This window comes from Emydura macquarii, unplaced genomic scaffold (genome assembly GCF_026122565.2).
Source record: "Emydura macquarii macquarii isolate MOO-44397 ecotype Brisbane River unplaced genomic scaffold, CSIRO-AGI_Emac_v2 contig_1644, whole genome shotgun sequence".
Classification (NCBI taxonomy): domain Eukaryota; kingdom Metazoa; phylum Chordata; order Testudines; family Chelidae; genus Emydura; species Emydura macquarii.
This window is the reverse complement of record NW_027131781.1, coordinates 596,150-620,125: the sequence shown is the minus strand read 5'-3', so window position 1 is coordinate 620,125 and position 23,976 is coordinate 596,150. Positions and strand designations below refer to the sequence as shown.

The following is a 23,976-nucleotide window of genomic DNA, read 5'->3' as shown; positions in this document are numbered from 1 at the left end:
CTGGAGGAGAGGACCCTGGAGCTGCTTGGTGGGTGCTGGGCCGTGCTCCCAGCCCCAGCAGTCCCTTTGGAGCCTCTTCTCTCCTTGGCACCTCCTGTCCCCGTTGGACTGAAGGTCTGGTGAGGGCAACTGCCGGATACGTGGGCAGGGCCAGGAATGGGCTCAGGGCATCCCCCGCCAGGCGACAAGGCCCTGGGCAGCTGAGACGAGACCCCTGGGCGGTACCGGGGGCTAAGAACCAGCCAGAGCCAGGCTCACAGCAGCGAGAGGTTTATGGCGCTGGTGCAGAGCGCTGGGAGTACACAGAGGCCGTCACGACATGCTGGGCATGGCGAACGCACAGGCTACCGGGAGGAGACGGTTCCGGGGCTGGTTTAGTGCCTGAACTGTGGCACGGGTGCGGGGATGCGGATGTCCTGGCCCTTCTCCAGCCGCCGCTCACAGTCAATCAGGTAGTTCACGCCATCGATCACCAGCTGCACCAGCTCGACCTAGGCAGGAGCACGTGGCGGCTGAGGGAGGCAGCTGGGCGGGCTCTTGGCCCCTGCTTGGCTGCACCCAGGAGCCCTCCCCCACCCCCACCCCCAGCCTGAGCCCTTCCCAGGCAGGGCCGGGCTGCTGCCCAGGTGCTGGGCATGCCCTGATGCCACTGCCAGCAGGCCCTGCACACCCCTGACCACAGCAGGCCCCCGTGGCTGTAGTAACACCAGCTGCACCCGCAGCTCAGCCTAGCCCCTGTGCCACCCAGCACCGTCAGCCCTGCCCCTCCCCGCTCACCCCTTCACAGCCCTCCGCTCCCCCACGCTCCCCTCAGCCGGCTGCCCTGCAGTGTGCCCCCATGCCCGCTAGCAACGTGTCTGCAGTGCGCGTGCACCATGCGCAAACAGGCGGGCGCTTGTCTTGGGCACAGCCGTGCTGGCAGAGCCCTCCCACGCCAGGCGTGGCCCGGGGCACGGATCCCAGGCAGGTACCTCAGATTTTCCCAGGCGATCCATGTTGGAGATGTCAAAGGTGCTGCCCGTGGCGGCTGTGTCCACACCGCCCGTCCCGCGCTTCTGCAGCCGCAGGTTCTCCAGGATCTTGGAGAAGCGGCTGTCCTGGAAACGCAGTGGGGCGTTGGGTCAGCGCCGTAGACGGGGTCCCCACTGCAGCAGTTGAGGAGGGCAGGGCTGGGGCCTCTGGACCTAGGTGGCTGGGGCGGCTGCCAGGCTGGGGTGTGGGGCTGGGGAGCTCAGCCAATGGGAGTGGGAGTCTCTTTTCCATAGGGCCCTTCTAGGAAGCGGTGGGATTGCACAGGGAACTGAAGCGGGAAGCCCTGCCCCAGGGACATGATCCGGTCTGTGGCTGGGCCCGGCCTGCCGCTCACCTGTAGCAGATGGTGCTGCCTGCAGCTCCCAGCATCACTGCTCCTCTCACGCCAAGAAGCTTGGCGGGGCTTGTCCCCTAATGCTCAGTGGCGCCCCTGAGCCCTCAGTGGCTGTCCTGGCTCCGGGCGGGGCCCCGCCAGGCTGCGCAGCTCAGAGCAGCCCCCGAGGAGCTCAGCGCCTGCACCGAGCACCCCGCGGCGGCCAGGTACCTTGCTCAGCAGCGGCAGTTTGATGTGGACTCCGGCCCGCAGGCCTGTGCCCAGGTTGGACGGACACGTCAGGATGTATCCCAGCTGCTCGTTCCACATGAACTCCCAGCCGCGCTCCTCGATCAGCCGCTCGACCTGGAAGACAAGGACCAGCCGCCATCAGCCGCCTGCGCGGCTCTCCCCGGTGCTGCCTGAACGAAGGCTGGCCAGGGCCGCCGCAGGGCATGGGCCGGGGGGCCAGCAGCCCCCAGGGTGAGCCACTGACGCTGGGCTTGTGTTGCCCCTACTCTGAGGGGCTATGGGCCGGGCTGCCGGGCCCCCCCATTGCCGTGGGCAAAGCTGGCGAGCCAGGCCGGGGGCTGAATGGTCTGGCTGGCCAGGCCGGGGGGGCTGCTGTGCGCTCACCTCCTTCAGGCCCTTGCAGAACCTCTCAAAGACCCGCTTCATGTTGCCTCCCTTCTCCATGGAGATGAGGCGGGTGTGATCCTCCTCGTTGACCCAGACCAGGAAAGTCTTCTCGTTGTTGTGCCTGCGGGAGAGCAGAGCGGAGCCGTCGGCGCCCCGAGCCCACGCTGGCCGGCGACGCTGGGCAGCCCACACCCCAGCAGGGAGGGCGATGCCCCCTGATAGGCTCCTGGCGGGAGACTCTTGGGCCACCTCTCTGGCTGGCAGGCGGTACCGGCCTGGGGCCTGCCTCCCTCCCTGCCCAGCGTGGCTGGAGCCAGGGGAGTCCCTCGCTCGCTCGCTCAGGGTGTAGAAAAGGCCGCGCGCAGCCCCCTCCGTGAGAGCCGGGCAGCCAGGGTGCTGCGGGGCCCAGCTCCCCAGGGCAGGGCAACCAACTGCTTGTCAGGCCATTGCCACCAGTGTGGAGAAGCCAGAGTGACAAGTGGCCTGCCAGGGGCTGGGCCCCTCTCTCTGAGGAATGGCCGCACTGCGCTTGACACCCACGGCTGGTCCAGGCCCTCTGACGCGGCTCAGGGGCTGTTTAACTGCACCGGAGATGTTCAGCGTGCGACCTGCAGACCGGCCTCTAGGCCCTGCGAGGCGGGAGCGTCCCAGAGCGTGGCCTGCAGCCCAAGCCCTAACATCTACACTGCATGGAACAGCCCCGCGAGCCCGCCTCACCTAGCGCATGCAAAGGAGCCAGCAGTGCTCGCTGAGTCTTGCTGGACGTGAGTACGGGGGCAGCAGGGGTATGAGGCGTGCGTGGGGGGGGGGCGAGAGTTTGTTTGCATTTGCTTACAGCTCAGTGTAAATGTGCACGTGCAGGACAACACCTGTAGGCCACACTTACAGGATGGGGGGCGCTAGTCTGGCAGCAGGGACGCTAAGAACGATGGGGTGGTGGCGGGGGAGACTCAGCTGAACATAGGCTTCCACTGCGATGCTCTGGCCAAAAGGGTGAATGTGAGGCTGGGCGGCAGAAATAGACAAATCTCAACGAGGAGTGGAGTAGCGAGGTTTTCTGGAGCCTGGCACTGGTGTAACCACGCCTGGAAGCCTGTCTAGGGCCGCTGTCCTGGCCACAGTTCGGGAAGGAGGCTGATTAATTGGGAAGGGTTCCAGTGAAGAGTCACGGGAACGATTAAGGGATAAGAAAACCTGCCTTCTACTGACAGACTCGAGACGCTCCATCTATTTAGCTTGACAAGAAGAAGGTGAAGGCGTGACGTGGTTAGTCTGGAAGTACTTACCTGGGGACAAATATTTACTAATGGGCTCCTCGGTCTAACAGAGAAAGGTCGACCGTGAGCCAATGGCTGGAAGCTGAAGCTAGACAGAGTCAGGCTGGAGCTAAGGCGCAGGTTTTTAACAGGGAGGGCAATTAACCATTGGACCAATTTCCCAAGGGTCGTGGCGGATTCTCATCACTGGCCATTTTTAACCCAAGACTGGGTGTCTCTAAAAGATACGCTCTGGGGTTAGTTTGGGGCAGTTCTCGGGCCTGTGTTATTGAGGGGGTCAGACTCCTCAGTGATTCTCAACCTATTTCCCATTGTGGGCAGCTGCAGCCAATGCTACCTGTATGGCCCTGAGGCTGCCACGTGGCCACAGCTGTGGGCCGCAGGTTGAGAACCACTAGGTGATCACAATGGTCCCGTCTGAGCGGGGAATCTATGACCCCGGCAGCTCAAAATCCAGACGGCCAAGAAAAGCCCCAGAGTTTCCATGATGCTGTGGGATGCTTTGCAGCCTGACTCGTGCTGGTTGGAGGGGTGAGTGGTGACGCTGGAGACCTGCAATCACTGAGCGTTGAGCAAGTCAACCTCCAGGAACGACTGGGGGAAGCGTGCGGACTTGACGCAGCGTTTGAACTGGGTATGTAGAGGAAGATGGCAAAGTGGGTTCTCATAGTAGAGTTATGGGGATTGATGGGGGTGTAGGGAGGGGGAGGTGTTATGGGGGCGTGTGTTTATATGGGGGGGCTGGCTGTATAGGGATAGGGCTTTAAGGTGTGTGTAGAGGGCAGTGGGGAGGTTAGTAGCAGGTGTAGTTGTGGGTATTGTGCTGCTTGTGTGTGGCCATGACAACTGGATATGGGGCAGTGCCTGGAGCCCTAGTGGCATTTCTGCCAGTCCCCTTTGCCCCACCTCCCACCCCAGGCTGCCCTCTGTCAGCTGCCCAAATGAAAGCAGTGGCTCCATACCAGATTCCTCGGGCGTCGGGCCAGTCCCGGGCCATTCCAGATGCTGTCAGTAAGGGGGAGACGGGTTTATCGAAGAGGAAGTGATCCTGGGGAGGAGATGGGGCATGAGCAAGACTCCCGCAAGTACCTTCCCCAGGAGAGTCCCGTCCAGACCCTGCGCTCTGGTCTCTGCCCTCCCTGTGCGCCTCCTCGTCAGCTGCCCTTTGGGGCCTGTGGCCCAGGTTCCACGCTGGGGAGTTGGGACCACCGGGGTCAAGCTGAGCGTTAAGCACTGGGCAGGGTCGAAAATCCCCTGCCCTGGGGTTTGCTCGGGGGCTGGCGCTGCTCTGCAGCTCCCAAGAGGCTATGGCTGCCCTGCCCGGCACTGCCCCCGGGGGCTGCGAGACCTGCCCCAGCCCCAGACTGCAGGGTGCAGCATGATGTTGGCAGCACTCACCCAGGCCAGTCACGCCTGACCATGGGAGCTGCCCAGGCAGGAGATCAGGAGGGGGAAGCGCTGGGACTAAGCAGCATGGCTGTGTCACTGCCCTCCGCGGACAGCACCCTGGGGAGCCAGCTGGACCCCAGCCAGCAGCCGTGCCAGAGAGGAGAGCATTGGTCCTGCCCCTGCTGACGGGGTATCTGGGCAGGGCAGGTGGGAGCCGATGGGGGCAGCAGAGGGTGCGCGCGTGACGGGAGGTGGATGAGGGGAGACATGAGGACCGTGGCAGGGGGAAGAAAAGGGGCAGACCCTGAGCTCACACGTGCTGTTTACTTTCTCCAGTGCGCCTGCCAGCTTCAACCCATCTGAACTGGACCCTCCCCTGCCCCCGGCAGCCCTGGGGGGAGTCCCCCCTGCAGCCCCAGGGCTGGCACTGGCCCCTGCCACACTGTTGTGTGTCATTTCCCCCCTCCAGGCCCGGGCCCCGCAGGTGGCTTACATCAATGAGCTGCTGCTGCTCCTTCTCTGTCATCTCGCTGAGGCGATAGTACCGGCCCGTCAGGTCTCCCGTCAGGCCGCTCAGGGCCTCCACAGTCACCTTCTCCACCTCCCTCCTCTCAGCGCGGGTGCAGGCGGGGGGCAGGCTGAGCCCGCGGATGCTGCGCCCCGTCCGGACACGTGATGACAGCACGTAGCGCTCATCAAAGTAGCCGGCCTTAATCTGGGGGTGGAAATAGGGGTGGTAGATGAGAGCCCCAAGAGGGGCGCTGGCATGGGTCCTCAGAGAGGGCAGGAGTGTGGAGGGGAAGGGAAGCCAAGCCCAGCTGCCAGGAGCGAGGTCAGTCCTTGTCTGAAAAGGGCCCCCAGATGGGGATAAAGAATCGTAGGACTGGAAGGGACCTCGCGAGGTCGTCTAGTCCCATCCCCTGCCCTCAACGCAGAACCAAGCATTATCCAGACCCTCCCTGACAGGCGTCTGTCCAACCTGCTCTTAAACATCTCCAACCACGGAGACTCCACAACCTCCCCAGGCGATTTATCCCAGTGTGTAACTATCCGACAGGACGTTTTTCTTAATGTCCAACCTAAACCGCCCTTGCTGCAGTTTAAGCCCATTGCTTCCTGCTAATTTACCTCCTCGTAACGACTCTTTATCTACTTGAAAACTGTCACCATGTCCCCTCTGTCTGCTCTGCTCTGCTCTGCTCCAGACTAGACAAACCCAGGTGTTTCAATCGTCCCTCACAGGGCAGGTTTTCTAGACCTGTCATCGTTTTGTTGCTTTTCTCTGGACTTTCCCCAATTTGTCCATCTCTTTCCTGCAATGCGGTGCCCAGAACTGGACACAACACTCCAGTTGAGGCCCTGTCTCCACGGAGCAGTGTGGAAGAATTACTGCTCGTGTCTTGCTTACAACACTCCTGCTGACACAGCCCAGAATGAGGTTGGCTTTTTTTGCAGCAGGGTTTCACTGTTGACTCATATTTTGATTGTGACCCACTGTGACCCTGGATCCTTTCTGCTGTACTCCTTCCTCGGCACTCAGTGCCCATTTTGCACGTGTGCCACTGACTGTTCCTTCCCACGTGGAGCACTTTGCATTTGTCCGTTGTGAATTTCATCCTGTCTAGTTCAGACCGTTCCTCCCGTTTGTCCAGGTCACTTTGAATTTTAACCCCATCCTCCAAAGCACTGGCAACCCCCCCAGCTTGGTCCCATCCGCAAACTTTGTAAGTGCGCTCTCTCTGCGTCATTATCTAAATCACTGATCATCAGATGCTGGGGTGACAATGTGTTCCCCCTCCCAGGGCTACACTGAGTCTGCAGCCAGTGCCTGCCTGGAACAAGTGTTGGGCTGCTGAGTATTTTTGCCAAGACACTCATGCCTCAGGGTGAGTTGGGTGGAGCCTCATTTTGTGTGGGTGGAGCCTCAGTATGTGGGTGGGGCCCAACGATAAGTGGGTGGAGTTGGGGTTTTATCTTTATTCTGCCCAGCTGGAGGTTGGAGCAGTGTCCTCCCTAGGGTCAGGATACTGGGCTCTGATTGTGCCTGTGTGTTACATTTTGGGGTGCAACCCAGACCAGCAAAAGGGCAGTGGCGGGTTAGCAACATTAACTCCCCACAGTGTTGAGCAGACACGCTAGAAAGGTTTCCCAGGACTTTTGTCCTTCCCCATGGGAGCTCCCCTGTCCAACTTCTCTTCCTCTTCAAATGTTTTCCCACTTCCCCTCGTAGGGTCCCTCCAGGACATGGTGCCTCATGCACGCTACAGTGGAATCTGCCCTTTGTTCATCTGCAGAACACTGACAACTGGGACAGCTGCTTCAATCACCAGGGCTAACTCCCAGCTCTGAGTGCAAGCTCCTTTCCTCACATCACATCCACATCCATGGGGGTGCAAATCAACCCCTCCCACACTGAAAACACACTGCTTTCTTCCGCTAGCCAGAGCTGGATGTGTCTTCCTGCCAGCCCCGATCCATTAACACAATTAATTGTGCCAGGGCTGACAAGAAAGGAAAGTCAGAGAAAGTGGGCATGGACTTTTAATCGGGGCTGGCGCAGGGCGGGTTTAGATTCTCTTCGTTTAGGGCAATTCCTCATGTGCCCAGTGATGTCGCTCTGGTAGCACCTTCTTGGCCTGTTCTCCTGAACAGCAGATCCGTGAGGGGGATTTCTAGAGGGGGATTGACTGTGGGGTGGTGAGTGCCTGGGCTTCCTCTCTCTCCACAGGGACAAAAGCCCCCCCCCACTCCCCCCTTAACACTGAGCTTCTGCCCTTCCCTCTGTGGCTTGTGCTCAGTGGGTGCTCTGCTTGTACATCGGAACCAGCCTGAGCTGCTGCCTTTGTTTGACTTCTTCAGAGCATGCTCAGAAATTGCTCCTGTGCAAAAAGATGAACCGTTTGTAGCTCTCTGCCTCCTGCCCCTTGACCCATTTTTCATCAAATCACACCATTTATACACACGTTCTCTATGACTCAGTCACTTGGAGGTTTCTACATGTCGTTCTAGACACCCCGGGAGTAACTGGGAACCTTTGCAATTCAGCCTTTTAAAATTCACCATAGTTCAATGCTTGGTTAATTTCCATCGTATTAAAACAGGTAACACTTTCCCCAAGAGCTTCCTAATGAAAGCTGGGCCCTTCTGCCGCTCACATAGCCTTTCCAAAGTATTCTTTATGTGCAGGGCACAACTTGTCCCAGCGGGCTGTTCCTGGGGCTGTGGGGTCTGTCCATGTCTTGCCATCAGGTCCAGGTTATACAGCCTCTCCTGCTCTTTTTCCAGTGCTCCTTTGTCTTTCAGCTCCAGGGTTCAATGGTGGGCAGCTGCTTCTGCTCCCAGGGCCCTTCTGTGTGCTTCTTCTTACTCTTTGGCGTGTCTGTCCATTTCCCATTTTTGATAGTCATGATCTGCCTCCCTTTGTTCTGAGTCCCATTTCTGCTGGTCTCGTGCTGCTTGCTCAGCATCTCTTTTTAGGGCTTTTTGCTCCTTTTCCAATGTAGCCAGCTCTAGCAAAGCGGCTGTTTCACCACCATTCATTTTAAACTTTCTTTCTTCTATTTCTCTTGCCCAAAATAGACTCAGTAAAACTGTGAACTTTCTTGGACTGCTCCCTGCACTATCCCTGTTTTACCAGTGCTTAAAATGAAAAACCTCAGTCAAAGCAGCAAGCTGGGTCTAAATATTGTTTGGCTTACAAACGATCACAGTTTGGGGTATAACCCAGACCAGTGTGAGATTATCTCACCGCTTGTCCAGTAACCCCATAAAATGCTCTGCTGCTGCAGCTGCAGCTCCCTGCCTGGGCCCTCCCAGCCAGCAGACAATCCTGCACTGAGCGGCTGTGCGCTGAGCAGCCCTGGGTCAGCGACTCTGACTCCAGCAGCTGGCTTGTTACACCCCAGCCACGCTCTGGACTCCACCAGCCTTAGGACTATTCGCCAAGTGACCCCAACACACCCCCAGTCCTGGATTTCCCCAGAGCCGTCTGCCCTGAAATGGCCAGCCCTCCCCTGGAACATTCAGACGAGGTCTGTTGGTCCTTTAAAGAGACCAAAGCACAGCAGCTTGTTGCTTTAACTGGAGTTAATAATCACTGCATGTCAAACACAGCACTGGGCTGGTTTGGACTAAAGTAAAACATGAACTCACTCAAAAGAAGATCGGTGAGTGCAAGTGTAAAACCTAAGGGATAAAATCAGAAGTGGCTACAAGCAAATAAAAGGGGAACCTGCTTTCTAGTGACTAAGACTTAACACAACTACAGCCTTGGTTCAACGTCAAATTCATACCACACGTCCTGCCAGCAAGAAGGCTGCCCACCCCAGGGCAGGATCACCCACAAAGTTCATCATCCTCAGTTCCTTTGTCTTCTTCAGCGAAAGATCACTGGGGGCTCAGTGAACTGTTGAACAGTCTCGTCTCAAAGTCCAGTGCCCCTGCTGTGGGAAAGGTGCCATGGAGACGGTCCATGCTGATTCCTTCTCCGCTGGTGCTTCCTGCAATGCAAATGGACCTGTCCCTGCAGCCTCCCATACGCCAAGGAATGGCCGCTTGACTGTGAGTGCCAATTGTCTGTGATGGAACCTGGAAGGAGGTCTGGAAAAAAACTCTTTTCCCAGCCCAGACGTGTCTGGTTGAAACATGTTTTAGTCCCAGACTTCCTTCCGCTTTGGGCGTTTACTATACATGCCCCACACAAGAATATCACTGACCAGGGTGTTACTGGTTTTCCAACGATCCCTTGCACAACACCTATTGGATACAGGTTGTGATACTGCACTGGTCAGGCCAGCTGCCACTCCCTGCCTGGGTCCAGGGAGTCCCTGGCCCTCTGGCACTGGGATGCTCATAGGGTTACACTGTGACCCCTGACTGTTACGCACCTTACTGGCATCCAGGTCTGTGGTGTGTTTCATGGTCCGTGGGTTGTAGCCATTGTGTCGCTCCTGAATCACAGGGTCAAACAGGTCCGCAAACACCTGGAATAGCACCAGCCAGGGATCAGAGAGAGGCCAGGGGGAGGAGGGGGCCATCTGCCTGCAAGGGGGACAGGACCCAGCTCCCCCCTCTGTGCTCAGCCCAGCAGTGCAGGGAAAGGGGAGCTGCCCTGTCCTTGCCGTGTCCAGGGCATCTTGTAGCGCTGACCTTCCTCCACCCAGCGGGCACTTGGGGCTCCCAGGCATTGCAGCTCAGCTGCAGCCTGTTCCCAGGGAAAGGCCAGTGGAGACAGGGGTCGCAGAGCAGGGATGGAGAAGGAGCCACTCAGTGGGGGGACAGAGCTAACGCCCAGGGCACAGGCCGGCTGGGAGCCCAGGTGGTTTTAGAGATGGTGCAGCAAAGACTCTGCCTGGGACAGAAATGAGGATGTGGCAGCAACACACTAGTCACCCCAGCCACCCCCCGGAACGTCCCAAACCAACCCATGCTCCCTGTGCCCCACCTGGACACTCCTGCCCCCAGGGTCCCAAAGGCCCCCCCCCCCCCGACATCCCCTCCCTTCCACCTCCCCATCCCGCCAAAGCTGCCAAGGTGCCTCAGAGTCTGAGTCCCAGGGAGCTAGGGGCCCCCAAGGGAAAGAGGGTCACAGTGTAGTGCAGTGATGGGGGGTTCTGGCGTTAGAGTGTAGGGGCCCTGTGCAGCGATGGGGGGTCTGGGCCTACACTTTAGGGTCTTCCCACGTAGGGGTGGGGCGGGTATGAGGTGACACTGTGAAGGGGGCTGTGCAGTGGTGGGGGGTCTGGGGTTACAATTTAAGGCAGTCCCATGCGGGGATGGGGGACGTAAGGTGTTAGAATGTAGGGGGTCCCATCCACTGATGTGGGGGTTAGAATGCAGGGACAGCCCTTAAAGTAGTGGGGGGCTATGGGGTCAGAATAATAGCATCATAGCCATGTGGGGCTAGAAGGGGCTGCAAGAAGGCATCTAACCAGCCCCCTGCACTGTGGAAGGACCAAGTAACCTTAGATCCCTGACAGATTTGTCCAACCTGTTCTTAAAAACCTCCAATATCAGGGATTCCACAACCTCTCTTGGTAACCCTATTCCAGAACTTAAACACCCTGAGCGTTAGAAACCTTTCCTAATATCTAACCTAAATTTCCCTGGCTGCAGGTTGAGCCCATTGCTTCTGGTCCTCCTTTCAATGGACAGGGTGAACAGCTGATCACAGGACTCTCTCTAACAGCCCTTCACAGATCTGAAGCCTGTTCTCAGGTGCCCCTCAGTCGTCTTTTCTGAAGATTAAACAAGCCCAGTTTTCTTAGCCTTTCCTCACAGGGCAGGTTTTCTAAACACTTTATCGTGTTTGTTGCTCTCCTCTGGACTCCCCCCGGTGTGTCTGCACCTTTCTGGATGGGCAGCTCCCAGCACTGGACACAGAATGCCAGCTGAGACTCCCCGGTGCTGGGTAGAGCAGGACAATCACTTTCCGGGTCTGACACGTGACACACCTGTTAATATACACCCCAGAGGGAGAGTCGTGTTTTTCTCAACTGCACCACACTAGTGACTCGTATTCAGTTTGTGAGCTACTATCACCCAGAGACTCTCAGCAGCGCTACCACCTAGCCAGGTATGCCCCATTTTCTAACTGTGCATTGGATTTGTTCCTTCCTAAGTGCAGTACTTTGCACTTGTCTTCATTGAATTTCATCTTCCTGATTTCAGACCAATTCTCCAGATAGTCAAAGTAATTTTGAATTCTAATCCTGTCCTGCAAAGTGCTTGCAACCCCTCCCTACTTGGTGTCCTCCACAGACTTTATACGCATACTCTCCACTAATGAATTATTGAATAGTACCGGACCCAGACCTGGATCCTGTGGGACCCCACTAGATACTGCTGCCCAGTCTGACAGCAAACCATTGCTAACTACTCTTTGAGAACGGGCTTTCAGCCAGTTGTGCAGCCCCTTCTAGTAATTGCATCTAGATCCCATTTCTCTGGTTTTCTTATGAGAATATCACATGGGAATGTATCAAAAGCCTTACTAAAAATCAAGCTACATTCTGTCTACTGCTTCTCCACTATCCACCAGGCCAGTAACCCTGACTGTGGGGCAGGGGAGCAGCGGGTGGGGGGTGGGTGACTGTGGGGCAGGGGAGCAGCGGGTGGGGCTAGAGTGGGGGTGGGTGACTGTGGGGCAGGGGAGCAGCGGGTGGGGCTGCCCTTTGGCCAGGAGAGCGACGGGTACCAGTTCGCATTGAACAAGCAGGACGTGGCTCTACCTTGGCACAGGGTCCCTGGGTTCTGATCCAGCACTGCTAAGGAGCGCCCATGGCCCATCTAGTTCCCTGCCAGGCTCCTTGCCAACGGGCCGTCTATCCTGCTGTCCTGCTCTCGCCTGAGCCGTGTCGCGCCAGAGAAGCAGCTCTCTCCGGCTCTGACTGTCAGCGTGCCCAGTGCTGGGTGTGTCAGAGAAGCAATCGCTGTCCCAGAATGCACCTGCTTGTGCGATGCTCTCTTGGGGAAGGGCAGTTCATCTTGACCCCCAGCTGGTGACCCCTGGGCCCCGATGCAGCGCATGGCGCTGCAGACGCTATTCTCCTTCAGGAAATGTCTGTCTGTAAGAGGTGGCAGTGCTGTGCAGCCCTCCTCTCTGCGGTGAGGCCACGGAGACGCCCGCTCAGGCTGTGTGCCGGGCTCTGACCTCTGGTGCTGGGGTGTCTGACGCTGTCTGGCTGATGCTGGGGTGTTTTATGCTGCTAAGATTATTATGGGATGCTTTAGAGTTGCTCTGCAGCTCTGACAGCCTCTCACCTCATAGGATTCTTCGTCCCCTGCTACCATGCCCACAGTCTTAATGAAAGGATGTCCAGGGTTGTCCACGCCTGTCTGGATGCACTGGTCCAGGGTCCAGCTGTTGGGGGTGGCTTTTTCGCAGAGCCTGGCATAGATGGCGGGGGTCAGGTTACTCGCCATGCAGTTGTTGTGTTTTCGGAGGTCAGGGTATTCGGCGCTGTGGGGAGAAGAGAACAGGGAGCATTTAACCTCGGGGCTGAGATGCTGGCCTCTCTGGAGTTCAGTGGTGTCTTACTGGTGTGTCAGGGCGCTGGGATCAGCTCCCTGGGGGGCTTCTCAGCTGCCCACATCCTCGCCTACAGAATGGCCTGAAGCCCCCTGCAGGAGGCCTCAGCAGAGGGAATGCCACCTCGGCCAAGATCGGGAAGGGCCCCTACAGACCGACGGGAGCCTGGCTGAAGCGGCAGACTCATGGCTCCCACCTGTGAATGCCAAGGGAGCTCATTCTCTGCACCCATGCCGGGCACTGGGCTCCTCTGGCCTCCTTCCAGCTGTGCTCTCACCACTGCCTCCTCTGTCTGTGCCCAGCCCTCTGCCTTTCACTCCGAACCTTGCCTCTCCCGCCCGCCTCCCACTACCCCATGCCTGGAATTGCCTCCCTACACTGGGGTGCCAGATTGCTCTCCTCTCTGCTCAACCCCTACTCCGTAGTCATTTCTTCTGGCCCAAACTCAGCCATCTCCTCCCTGGTCTGCACAGAGGCTGCGTTCCCCTGGCCCTACAGCGCTGAGCACGCTGCTGATGGGAACCAAGACTAACTTTGTCACTCTGCTCACTGCTTGCATGGAAGGAAAGGGGAGCTCACGGCTGGGCTGGGAGGGGGGGCTGCAGGGAAGCAGTGAGGAGAATGGGCAAGGAGGGTGCACGGGGCTGCTCTGATATGAAGACTAATGCCGGCCCAGCAGGAGACCAGCCCATTCTCTCTGCAGACTTAAGAATTCAGGAGCTTCAGTTTTATTTCTCCTCCAAGCCATTTTCTTCTGGGCCAGTCAATAGAATTAGGCACCCATCTGCCTCTTTAGACATCCAGATGTCTCTGAAAACCTGGCCTGTCCCCTCTGCTGGGTATAGGGTCGAGCAGATGGATGGTTTCTAACAGCTTCTGCCCCAGGTCCCTCACCCATTCATTGGGGGTCCCTTGGCTGCTGGTGGGTCCTTTGGGCAGGCAGGAAGGGATGCTCAGAAGGACAGAGAAGGAGCAGGTGACCCCAATCTGCGGCTGGCAGGAACCGCCCCTCACTGGTGCAGTTTATTGCATTAGGGGAGACGTTTTCCTCTAATCGGCTTAATGAGAGGCCGTCTCCTGACCTCGTTCCCGGCTTAGACCAGCTTTGTGCTTTTCCTGTGTTCACTGGTGGATTGGCAGGGAGTGCCCCGGCCACAGCCTTTGTTAGCTGACTCCTTCCTGCTGCTTGTGGGGCAATGGGGACGTGAGACGTGCTCCTGTTTTCTCAGATAAAACGGCTAATGGCCTGGAATAAGTCTCAGTGCTGGAAAGCAGCAGCCTGGGTGATTGCTAGTCCTGGACTGGGGGGCCTGTATGTGCTCCGGTCCCACAGCTAGAGGCACCTAGAAACAGGCTCATTCCCAGGAAAATACTCAGACATTCAGTGGCAGAGGAGTCCTGTGGGCTCCATTCTAGTGCCCGGGCTGCCCCCTCACAGACTGTTCAAGGCCTGTGCCCTGGGGGGCCTGAGGGCTCAGCACATGCTAGCCCACTGGGCTAGATTCCTGGTTTTAGGACCATGCTTCAGTTCAGCACAGGCGCTGCCCTCGGGCGTGTGGAATTTGCAGTAGTCCCAGTGCCCGTCGGTTGCTGCCTCCCCTACCTGGCATACAATACAATGCTCAGCTCTGTGAGCGCAGCCGCCTCCAGTCCAGAGCCTGCAGCCCGAGGAATGTGTCTGCCTCTCTCGCGTGCATGCTACCAGCGAGCCCTCTGGCTGGGCAGGGCCCTGCCTGGGGAGAAGGGAGGGCCAGCTTCTCCTGACTGCGCTGAACAAGGGGGAGACAGACTGACTGCGCCACATGGGGACCAAATCCAGTCTGTTCCCCTCCCATGCTGCCCCATGCTGCAGGGGCTCCCAGCACTAACGCAGGTCCAGCCTACCCCAGCTCCAAGGAGAGCTCGCCCCTCCCTGCAGCAGAGCAGACGCAGCACAGCATTCCTCACGTGGGTGTTTGCCCTCTGCCATGAACTAGCTATTTCCTCATGTCCAAGCTGGGCACATGCTGCTGGTCCAGGACATGCATCCACAGCCTCTTCCCCAGGACACCTTGAATTACAGCTGGGCATAGCGGGGTGAGCGGAGCAGCACCAGCAGGGCTGGACAATGCAGCAGAATTCAGCTGCTGTGAGATGTTAAGAGCTGCCAAAGGAAGCCATTTGCAGAGCACACGTTTTGGTTGGTCCTACAAAACCCAGGGAGCATACCCGCTACTCCTCAGCACGCTACTGGCACCTGCCTAATAGCAATGTTTACATCCCAGGCACGTAGCAGGTGTAACAAGGCAGGTAACTGACTGGTGCTATTAGTCTCCTTTGAGGAAAAAATGGGGGCACCGTTGACCTTTGCAGGCTTGCCTACCCCAAACACCCCAAATCTTGACTCAGTTCCCCAAAATCATGAGGTTGTGTTAAACAACTCCTTTTAAGCCACAGTACATGTTGGGTTTTTGTTCTTTGTCTTGTGGTCTCTGAGCCTTTGGGGTCACACTGGGATCATGTTTTCAGTCTCTTTGCAGCGAGGAAAATGATAAACTGCCATGTTCAGAAAGAGAGAGCTGGGATTCTCCCGTGATCACTTCACTCCAGGAGCTGGGGCTTTACAAACAAAGCAGTGATCACAAGACTTGTGACAAAATGGTGAAAATTGGCAACTTGCCTCTGGCCTTTCAGGTCATCAGCCTCCCTGTATCTGTACAACTCCCTGACCTTCCTTCCACGCGGGAGGTGCTGGGGCTGGGGTTCTGACTGCCAACCTGGAGAAATGGAGGTCCCTGGAGGTCATCCACGCTACTTATCAGAGTTTTTGCCCAGAAAAGTGTTGCAGGCAAGGAAGCGTGCTGTAGGCAGCGGTGCTGGCAAAGGATGCTCTGCTGCCCACTGGGGACAGGGCAATAACAGAGGAGGGCCTGTTAATGTAACCGCCGTCTGGAAGCAGACAGAGATCCTTCGGGCAAAGGGCTGGGCTACAGAGGCACAGAAGAGGCACTTAGTTATAAGTGACTTGGAGGGCAGGGTAGCTGGTCTGCTGCTAAAATGCTTGTAACCACAATATAAACTCAAGGAGTGCCACTAGGCTTCCCTGCCTGAGCCCAGTGCCATCTCCTGCCCCAGCACCACTGGGCTGCTCTCTCTGGCATGCCCTGCCCAGCACTATACAGCCACTGACCGCTAGCTGGGGCTTTCTTTGGCTTCCTGGTCATTAATCCAACAGCCTCCAGAGAAGGAATTCATGGCTTCATCGTGCTGGTTTTGGCGTGGCTATCCGGGGCTGTGTCCCATGGTTAGCCGCCGATTGTTTCTTGCTGATGACATGCAGGTGTTTCTGCCACGCTGGCACAGCACACCCTGCTCTGCCTCGGCTGGACTGGAGATTGAGGTGGGTCAGGAGCTGCCACGAGCTAGTGGAACCCAGGTAACATGAAGGGGGCCTGGCTTGCCTGGGGAGGAGTGCTCTGGCTTCAGTCTGCAACAACTCTACAGGAATTCTAAGCACAACCGTTCCAAACGTGACACCTGCCGACTGATGGCCAAGTCCGTCCTTCTGTCTCCTCTGCCACCTAGAGTCTGGAGCATCAGAAACTTTAGGGGAGAAGCTGCTGTCCTTCTCCAGCGGAGCCTGCTCATTGTGATCTTGCTAACTGGAGCAGTTGCAGTTCCCCAGTGCAGCTGTGGAATCTTGCACAAATCAGGCCCATCGTGCGCACACATCGCACCTGTACTTGCTCATCTCACGTCTAAAAGAGCCGAGCCCATAGACAGGAAGTACAAAATCCCCTGACCGGATTAGCTGGGCCTGGCTGTTCCTCCAGTCTACGGTTGTGGAGAAAACCCTACATGTGACCCTCTGACGGCTCAGAGCCAGCCACCAATAAAGACACGCTGGCACTGGCTGTGCTTTACCACCCCCGGTGTGTAACCCAGTCTCGTGACTTCGGGGGCCAGCGCATGATGTTGAGGGTGTTCTCGCTGCACCGGGAGCACTGACCTACACGAACAGCATGGATTCTAATCTGCACTTCAGGAGGGCAGTGGCCCACCAGCTGCGCGGCTGTCTGGTGAGGGGGGAGGGGATTGTGTGTGTATGGGGGTGAGGTGAGCTCCCTTTCCTTCCCTCCTTGTTCTCTATGGATTCTGTTGCTCTGCCTGCTTGGGGTGCAGGAGGAGAGAGAATTCGTCTCCTTCTTGGGCTGTTGTGGCGGCTGGCCCAGCCCCCAGCACAGGGAACAGGCAGGGCTGCAGGATCAGCTACGGCAGCACAGCAGGTACCGTGCTTTGGTTTGACTCGGTGCCAGAGCGGTCGCCAGGGCTCTTTGTCTTGCAGTACTTCCACATTGTCCAAGGGCCTGCAAGCGGCGCAGCCTGTGGGCCGCTGCCAGTGAGCCTTGCTTGGGCTGCTCGACAAGTCTGGCTGGGCCACGTGGGTGCAGCACTGACGTGGCCAGGTGGACTCTCCTGCCTCCCTCGCTCCCACCTGGTGAGTGAGCTTGACTCTGGGTTAGCCGTCCCCTTCTGCTGGCTGAGACTGGCCTGCTCACACACGAGCTAATCCTGGCACGGCAGCCTGCTGGGGTGGCAGGAAATAGAGCCTGGCTGGCATGGCCCAGTGCACTGCTGGGTACTAGTCTCTGAGCAAAGGAACAACAAAGACAAAGACAAACCAACAGGTGTGGGGCAAGTCTCAAAAAAGGAGCATATTTTTGGCGTTTCATGTAGCCACCCCACACACACTCCCACGTCACAAGTCATTGGCAAGCTTATTTTCTGTCTGTTTAGATGCGGTATGATGTGGAGCTGTCAAGTAAGGAGAGGATTATCGCTGTGCTGTTTGGATGAGAGGGCGTCTCTAGGCATAAGCAAGAGATCCCCAGCTGCTTAGCCCAGGTGAGCCCTAAAGATTAAATAGAGCTTGCTGGTTATAGAAGTCTGTAACCTCTTGACCCTGAGATGGTAACTCATTTGTCTGGTTGCTGGCTTTAAATACATAACAAATAACTTTCTAATTTCCTTTTCCTATTTAATAAATCGTTATAGGATTGACTACAAACATTATCTTTGGAAGGAGGTCTAAAGTACAGCTGACCTGGGGTAAGTGACTGGGAGTAACCTGAATGTTGCTACTCTTGGCGTAAGGCCCGTCTATCACCAGGGCATCTCACCTGCATGGTGAGCTCGCTTGGCCTGCCCAGGAGGACTGCCAGAGGCTCCCTGCTCAGGCTATCTTAACCACCTGTGCAAGACCCACAACTTCCTAGGAGCCTGGCTCCAGCCTGGGGCAGCTACTAAGCTAAGGCTTATCCCAAGGTCGCTCCCAGGGCCCAGCACGCTGCTCCGGGGGCAGGGGGAGCATTACACACACTAGCTCCGCTCCCCAGGTGCCCCTGAGCAGAGAGGCAAAAGCCACGGGGACAGACCTGAGCTCCCCTCACTTGCTGCAGCCGGGGCCGCCAGAGCCGGCTGTTAGCGCCAAGGCACTGAGAAGCTGCCTTGCCCAAGGTCACAGGCCCCGGCTCTGAATCTCCTCGGCCAGCCACAGCCTCCGCCTCCGCCTCCTGCTCAGCGTACGAGGCAGCCGCAGCAGCTCGGCGCGGGCGCGGACACGGAAGAAAGGGGAGTCGCAGCCCGACGCCACCGCCACAGTCACCTGCAACCCACCAGCGATGGCGACCGCCCCCCAGGGCCAGAGCTGAGCCCCCGCCGGGGCTGCCCAGGCTCCCTGCCCACTCGCCCGACCGCCAAAGCCTCCTCCGCGCCCGGGCAGGGCCGAGCCCCCAGCGCCGGGCTGCGGGGACGGGTAGCCAGGCCAGCCAGCAGCTGGCGGGGGAGGACAGCGGGCAGGGCCGGCCAGCGCTGCCGCAGGACCCGCGCTGGCCCCTCGGCCCCGTGCGCTCCGGACAGGGCGGCCAGGCGCGGCGCGGCGCGGCGCGGGGCGAAGCGGCGGGACAGGGGCGCACCGCCGGCCCCGCCTGCCGCATTCCGCTGCGCGGGGCCCGGCCTCAGCCCGGCTGCGGAGCCCTGCGCGCCTCACCCGCGCCTGATCCGGATCCCCAGGCTCCTCTCGCGGCCCCCCGGCCCCGGAGCATCCGGTTCCCCGGAGACCCACCGGCCAGCGCGGGGCCAGGGCGGCTCCTGCCCTCCCCAGAGGGAGCCAGAAACGAGCGCAACGGCGGGACGGGGACGGGGACGGGACCGGAGCGGCCGGGCTCGTCTGCCGGCCCGAGGCGCGAGGGGAGAAGGGGCCACGCCACGGGAGGATCTGCCCCCGAGCGGGTCCCGGCCGAGCGAGCCCCTCCCGTTACCTTGGCGGGTAGAGCCGCCGCCGCCTCTCGCCAGCGCTGAGCGCGTCTCGGCTGAGCAGGAGCCCGGCGGCCAGAGACCCGGCTCCCACCATGGCCAGGAGGCCGGCGGATTTGCGAGCGGCCAGGATCCGGGCGAACGCGCTGGCCATGCTGCTGGGAGCGGGGCGCGAGGCGAGCTCGGGCGCGGAGCGGAGCGGCGGCCGGGAGCGCTGGAGACGGGCGCGGAGCGTGTGAGAGACGCGGGGCGGCAGGACGTGATGGGAATAGAAACTGCTCCGCACGGAAGAGCAGGAGGGAGGGGCGGAGAGGCGATTACCGCGAGCCGCAGTGAGCTCAGGACCGCATCCGGGCCGGTCTGACAGCCCCAGCCTGCCACAGGCAGCCTGCCCGCGCCTCCTGCTCCCCAGCCCCCCGCCGCCTCGTCCCCAGCTCTGCCCCGCTCCCCCTGCAGTGAAAGCTCCAACACAGAGACCCCTGCACTGCACCGCGCCCCTCCCAAACCCTGCACTGCGCCCCTCCCCCGCCCACTGCACCGCGCTCATCCTAAACCCTGCACTGCGCCCCTCCCCTCCACTGCACCGCGCCCCTCCCCCGCCCACTGCACCGCGCCCCTCCCAAACCCTGCACTGCGCCCCTCCCCCCCCACTGCACCGCGCCCCTCCCAAACCCTGCACTGCGCCCCTCCCCCCCCACTGCACCGCGCCCATCCTAAACCCTGCACTGCGCCCCTCCCCCGCCCACTGCACCGCGCCCCTCCCAAACCCAGCACTGCGCCCCTCCCCTCCACTGCACCGCGCCCCTCCCAAACCCTGCTCTACGCCCCTCCCCCCGCCCACTGCACCGCGCTCATCCTAAACCCTGCACTGCGCCCCTCCCCTCCACTGCACCGCGCCCCTCCCAAACCCTGCACTGCGCCCCTCCCCCTGCACTGCACCGCGCCCCTCCCCCTGCACTGCGCCCCTCCCCCGCCCACTGCACCGCGCCCCTTCCAAACCCTGCACTGCTCCCCTCCCCCGCCCATTGCACCGCGCCCCTCCCAAACCCTGCACTGCGCCCCTCCCCCGCCCACTGCACCGCGCCCCTTCCAAACCCTGCACTGCGCCCCTCCCCTCCACTGCACCGCGCCCCTCCCAAACCCTGCTCTACGCCCCTCCCCCCGCCCACTGCACCGCGCTCATCCTAAACCCTGCACTGTGCCCCTCCCCCCACTGCACCGCGCCCCTCCCCCGCCCATTGCACCGCGCCCCTCCCAAACCCTGCACTGCTCCCCTCCCCCACCGCTTGCACTGTTACCCTCCTCCACACTGCACTATTACCTTCCCCCTTCCTTGCACTGCTCCCCTCCCCCACCGACTGCATTGTTACCCTTCCCTGCTCCTGCACTGCTCCCCTCCCCCGCCGCCTGCACTTTACCCGCACCCCCGCCGCCCGGAGTGTTGCCCTCCCGCGGGGATTAGAGCCCAGGTGCTGGGCCGGGCCTGTCGTGCACGGCCAGCCGCCAGCCACGGGGGCTCAGCGCCGTGCAGCGCTTTCCTGGGTCAGCACCGGGGCTGTGGACAGCTCAGCTCGGCTCGGCGCGGGGCAGGGCAGGGCAGGGCTGGCCGGCGGCCGAGCGCTGAGAGCCGGGCGTGGCGGCGGATTGTCCCGCGGGGAGCCAGGCTCGGGGCTGCGGGGTCCCAGCGCTCAGGACAGGACAGGACAGGACAGGAGTGCGGGGCCGGGCCGGGCCGGGTCTGTCTCTGGAGCAGCGCCAGGGACGGGCCCGCGGAGTCGGTGCTCCAGCGAGAGCTCTGGGACAAAGGCTGGCCGGCGGGGCGGGGCTGGAGCAAAGTCCAAGCGCGGAGCGGAGCCGAGCCGAGCAAACACACCTGGAAGGCGGCGCTGGGGGGCACGGACCGGCTCTGGCCTCTGTTGCCAGCAGCAGCAGCAGCAGCTGCGGAGTTTCCCTTCCGGAATGCGGAGCCCGCAGCAGGGCCCCGCTGCTCCCCGCCGTGCGGGGGCCCTGGCACTTCTCTGCCCGGCTCTGTAGCTGGCTATTGGGCGGCCGGGAAGTTGGGCCCGGGCACTTCTGAACCACGGCCCCTGGGTCGTGCTTTGAGCGGGCAAAGCTGCAGGCCCAGGACCGGTGACTCACGGCCGCGACATTTGCTCTCCTGATGTGCTGCCGCTGCGCATCTGCAGGGTGAGCACCCAGGCCTGGCCCCGCCGGGACAGAAAGCAGGGCCGGGCAGTGAGCCGGGGCGGGGTGCTCCAACGTTAGAGAGCCCTGAGGCTGCTCTAAGGTGCTCCCCGTCTCCTTGGGATCAGGTCAGCTCTGGATGGTTCAGGGAGCCACAGAAAGCCCCCCCCCCCCACCCCAAGCTGTGCCAGGCACCTTTGTGCTCCCCGCCCAGCTACTGGCAGCGGTTTAAGTGATGATGAGCCTAGGCAATGAGGGTGGTGGGAATGTTGGGGTCAAGGCCACAGGTGGAAAGAGTGGAGGAAGAGAGATGAGAGACCTCTGGCCCGGATCCTGGGGAAAGGAGGAGGAAGAGTGGGGTGGGGTGGGGTGGGGTGGCGTGGGGTGGGGGGCAGATTTAGCTGAGTACTGTTGATTTTGCAATTTGCACAGAGCAAAGTCCAAGGGTAAATGAGGCGTCAGTGTTTAGCGTAAGAACATAAGAACGGCCATGCTGGGTCAGACCAAGGGTCCATCTAGCCCAGCAGCCTGTCTCTGACAGTGGCCAATGCCAGGTGCTTCAGAGGGAATGAACACAACAGGCAGTGATGGAGTGATCGGTCCCCTAAGAGTAATTAGCCACTGGAGCAATTGACCAAGGGCTGTGGTGCACTCACCATTACTGACCATTTTAAAATCAAAATGGGATTTTTTTTTTGTTTTCAGTATATGCTCCAGTTCCAAAGGAATTATCCGGGGACAAGTTTCTGGCCCGTGCTCTCTGGAGGTCAGACTAGACCATCACAATGATCCCTGTGTAGCTTGGAGTCTATGAGTCTGTGCAGGAGCGGTGCAGAGATGCCCACTCTTGAGAGGAACGTGGGAAGACTGTGCCTCTGGCAGCTCAGGCTCTCCTGGGGCTGCTTAGTGTGCATGGAGAGGGCACACACTGCACAGCCATTAGAACGGTACAAATTTCTTCCCAGCACACTGGCCCCTTGTCACAGGCCAGTGCAGAGGGAAAGTGGGTCCATGGCCTCATCCCTTTCCTGCCCCTTCCCCTTCTTTTCCAGGTGATTTTCTCCCAAGAGGGAGCAAGGAGGTAGCTGTATCTACTCAGAAGGCTGGGGCCAGGGAAATAGGTATTAAAGAGGCAGCAAGCCTGTGAGCAGTCTGGGGCCGGGATGCTCTTTCTCTGTAGCTGTGCCGTATCCTGCGCAGTAAGGCCCTGATTGTGACGGGCACTGCTGTACTAAAATAATAACAATTAACAAGATGTCTGCTTGTCTTTTCCCCTGCCCCGTGTGTTTCCTTTTCAAACTCTGTGGAGCAGGGACCACGTCTTGCTACAGGGCTGTGCAGTGCCCAGCACATTTTGGATGCTACTACAATTTTAAAATAATTGTAATTGTGGGGGAAATGGAGCCCCAAGCGATGGGAGCAGCAGGGTCAGCAGTGAAAGTGAGGCTGGAGCTGTGGGCAGTGACCAGAGCTGAAGGGGTCAAGAGCAGTAGAGAAGTCAGAGAGGTAAATGGAATGGCATGAGTGCTTAGTTGGGAGAGAGGAAGAAGAGCTCAGAGCTTTTGGATGACCTTGTCTGGAGAGTGACTGTGACAGCAAGTGCGGGATCCGCACAGTTTTGCCATTTTCTGAAGTGCATTATTTTTTTGCACGGAACTCCCTTTAAAATGTTATCTCAGAGCATTTCCCTTATTTTCAAACTGCAGGTAACAAATAATGTAGTGTAGTATTTATTTTGTCAATAACAATAGAAAATCAGGAAATGGGTCATCTGTTATCTAATTCTAAATAACACTGAATGCTGGAACTCCACAATACAGGCAATATTAGGGCACAGTGATCATGCGTTACTAATAGAAAATGACGTGTGGTTTTAATCATTAGGAAGTGCAGTCGCACTTTCATCAGTGATGGCAATTATAAAACATGGAGCCTTAAATAAAACGCCACACATTAAGGTAGGAGCTTTTTCATGGAGCCTCTACCTGGCAGGCTCAGCCTCCTGCATCTCTTTGCCAACCCTTGCTGCTTTTTGAGAGGTGTGCCATGCTGCTGTCACTTGGATAATGGAATGAATTCTTTATTTCAAATGTCACCTCTGTCTCTTACAGCATAAGGTGAGGGCCACTCCCTCTTACTTGTCCAGTAATCTCTGTTTGATCATCAAAATAGTCCATTCCTCGTATGGAGCTGCCTTAGCAACAGGCTGGATAACACTGCAACACTCTTCTCTCTCCTGAGTTCATCACTGCTCGCTCGCTCTCTGTAGCAACCTTCTGGCTCATCCCCTGCCCCCCAGTTTCACACCTCCCCCACTGTCACACTGCAACACCCATACCCTTCTCCCCTGAGACCTGAGGTGCAAGGATCACATTTCCCTTCTTCCTTCCTGTGGTCCCCAGCCGGGACATGATTTTCAAAAATAGCATCCTATCTCTTACTGGACTGAAAATGCACGATGAGGGTAAGATAAAGTAGAACTGCAGGATATGAATGGCATTAATTACTGTAATTAATTAAAGTCAGCACTGAGACAGAACTGTGTCTGTCTGCTCTGTTCCAGGAAACTTAGTTCTCTTGGCTTAGTTTCTTCTATTTGAATTTCTTGATAAACCGCTGCTCTAAGGTGTGTCTGCACCACGTTTACCTGTTGGCAGGTGTATGTAGGTGGTTGCTGTCACGTATTCACAACGACCTTTGGTATGAAGTGCAAGCATAGGCATGCGCACGGGGTGTGCCCAGGCACACCCTAATGCAGGGAGTCAAACCTTTTTTATCCGGCCCTCGAACCTTTTTGCTGTGGGCCGGTAGAGCTGCTG

At 58.7% G+C, this 23,976-nt stretch overlaps 1 protein-coding gene across 3 annotated transcripts; it reads right to left on the bottom strand.

Moving 5' to 3' along the window:
- Window positions 1–254: 254 nt before the first annotated feature.
- CKMT1A (creatine kinase, mitochondrial 1A) lies at window positions 255–20,964 on the bottom strand. Of its 3 annotated transcripts, none has more exons than XM_067556070.1 (9): window positions 20,847–20,964; window positions 12,412–12,610; window positions 9,537–9,632; window positions 5,144–5,365; window positions 4,224–4,309; window positions 1,982–2,105; window positions 1,577–1,711; window positions 972–1,097; window positions 255–491 (listed from the first exon to the last, which is right to left on the bottom strand). In XM_067556070.1, exons 2-9 carry the CDS (start codon window positions 12,571–12,573, stop codon window positions 375–377), a joined length of 1,068 nt encoding a protein of 355 aa, XP_067412171.1. In that variant the 5' UTR covers window positions 12,574–12,610; window positions 20,847–20,964; the 3' UTR covers window positions 255–374. The 3 variants fall into 3 exon arrangements, with proteins under 3 accessions (XP_067412171.1, XP_067412170.1, XP_067412169.1); XM_067556069.1 differs by lacking the exon at window positions 20,847–20,964 and adding an exon at window positions 19,295–19,401; XM_067556068.1 differs by lacking the exon at window positions 20,847–20,964 and adding an exon at window positions 18,979–19,395.
- Between the last annotated feature and the right edge of the window lie 3,012 nt (window positions 20,965–23,976).

Excerpts from the sequence above, each read along its gene's own strand:
- CKMT1A (XM_067556068.1), bottom strand. The coding sequence starts at position 19,127 with ATGGCCAGCGCGTTCGCCCGGATCCTGGCCGCTCGCAAATCCGCCGGC. Across the intron at positions 2,106-4,223 it reads CCCGACGCCCGAGGAATCTG|GCACAACAACGAGAAGACTT; the intron begins GTATGGAGCCAC and ends GCTCTCCCGCAG. Across the intron at positions 1,098-1,576 it reads AACTGCCGCTGCTGAGCAAG|GACAGCCGCTTCTCCAAGAT; the intron begins GTACCTGGCCGC and ends CTGCGTTTCCAG.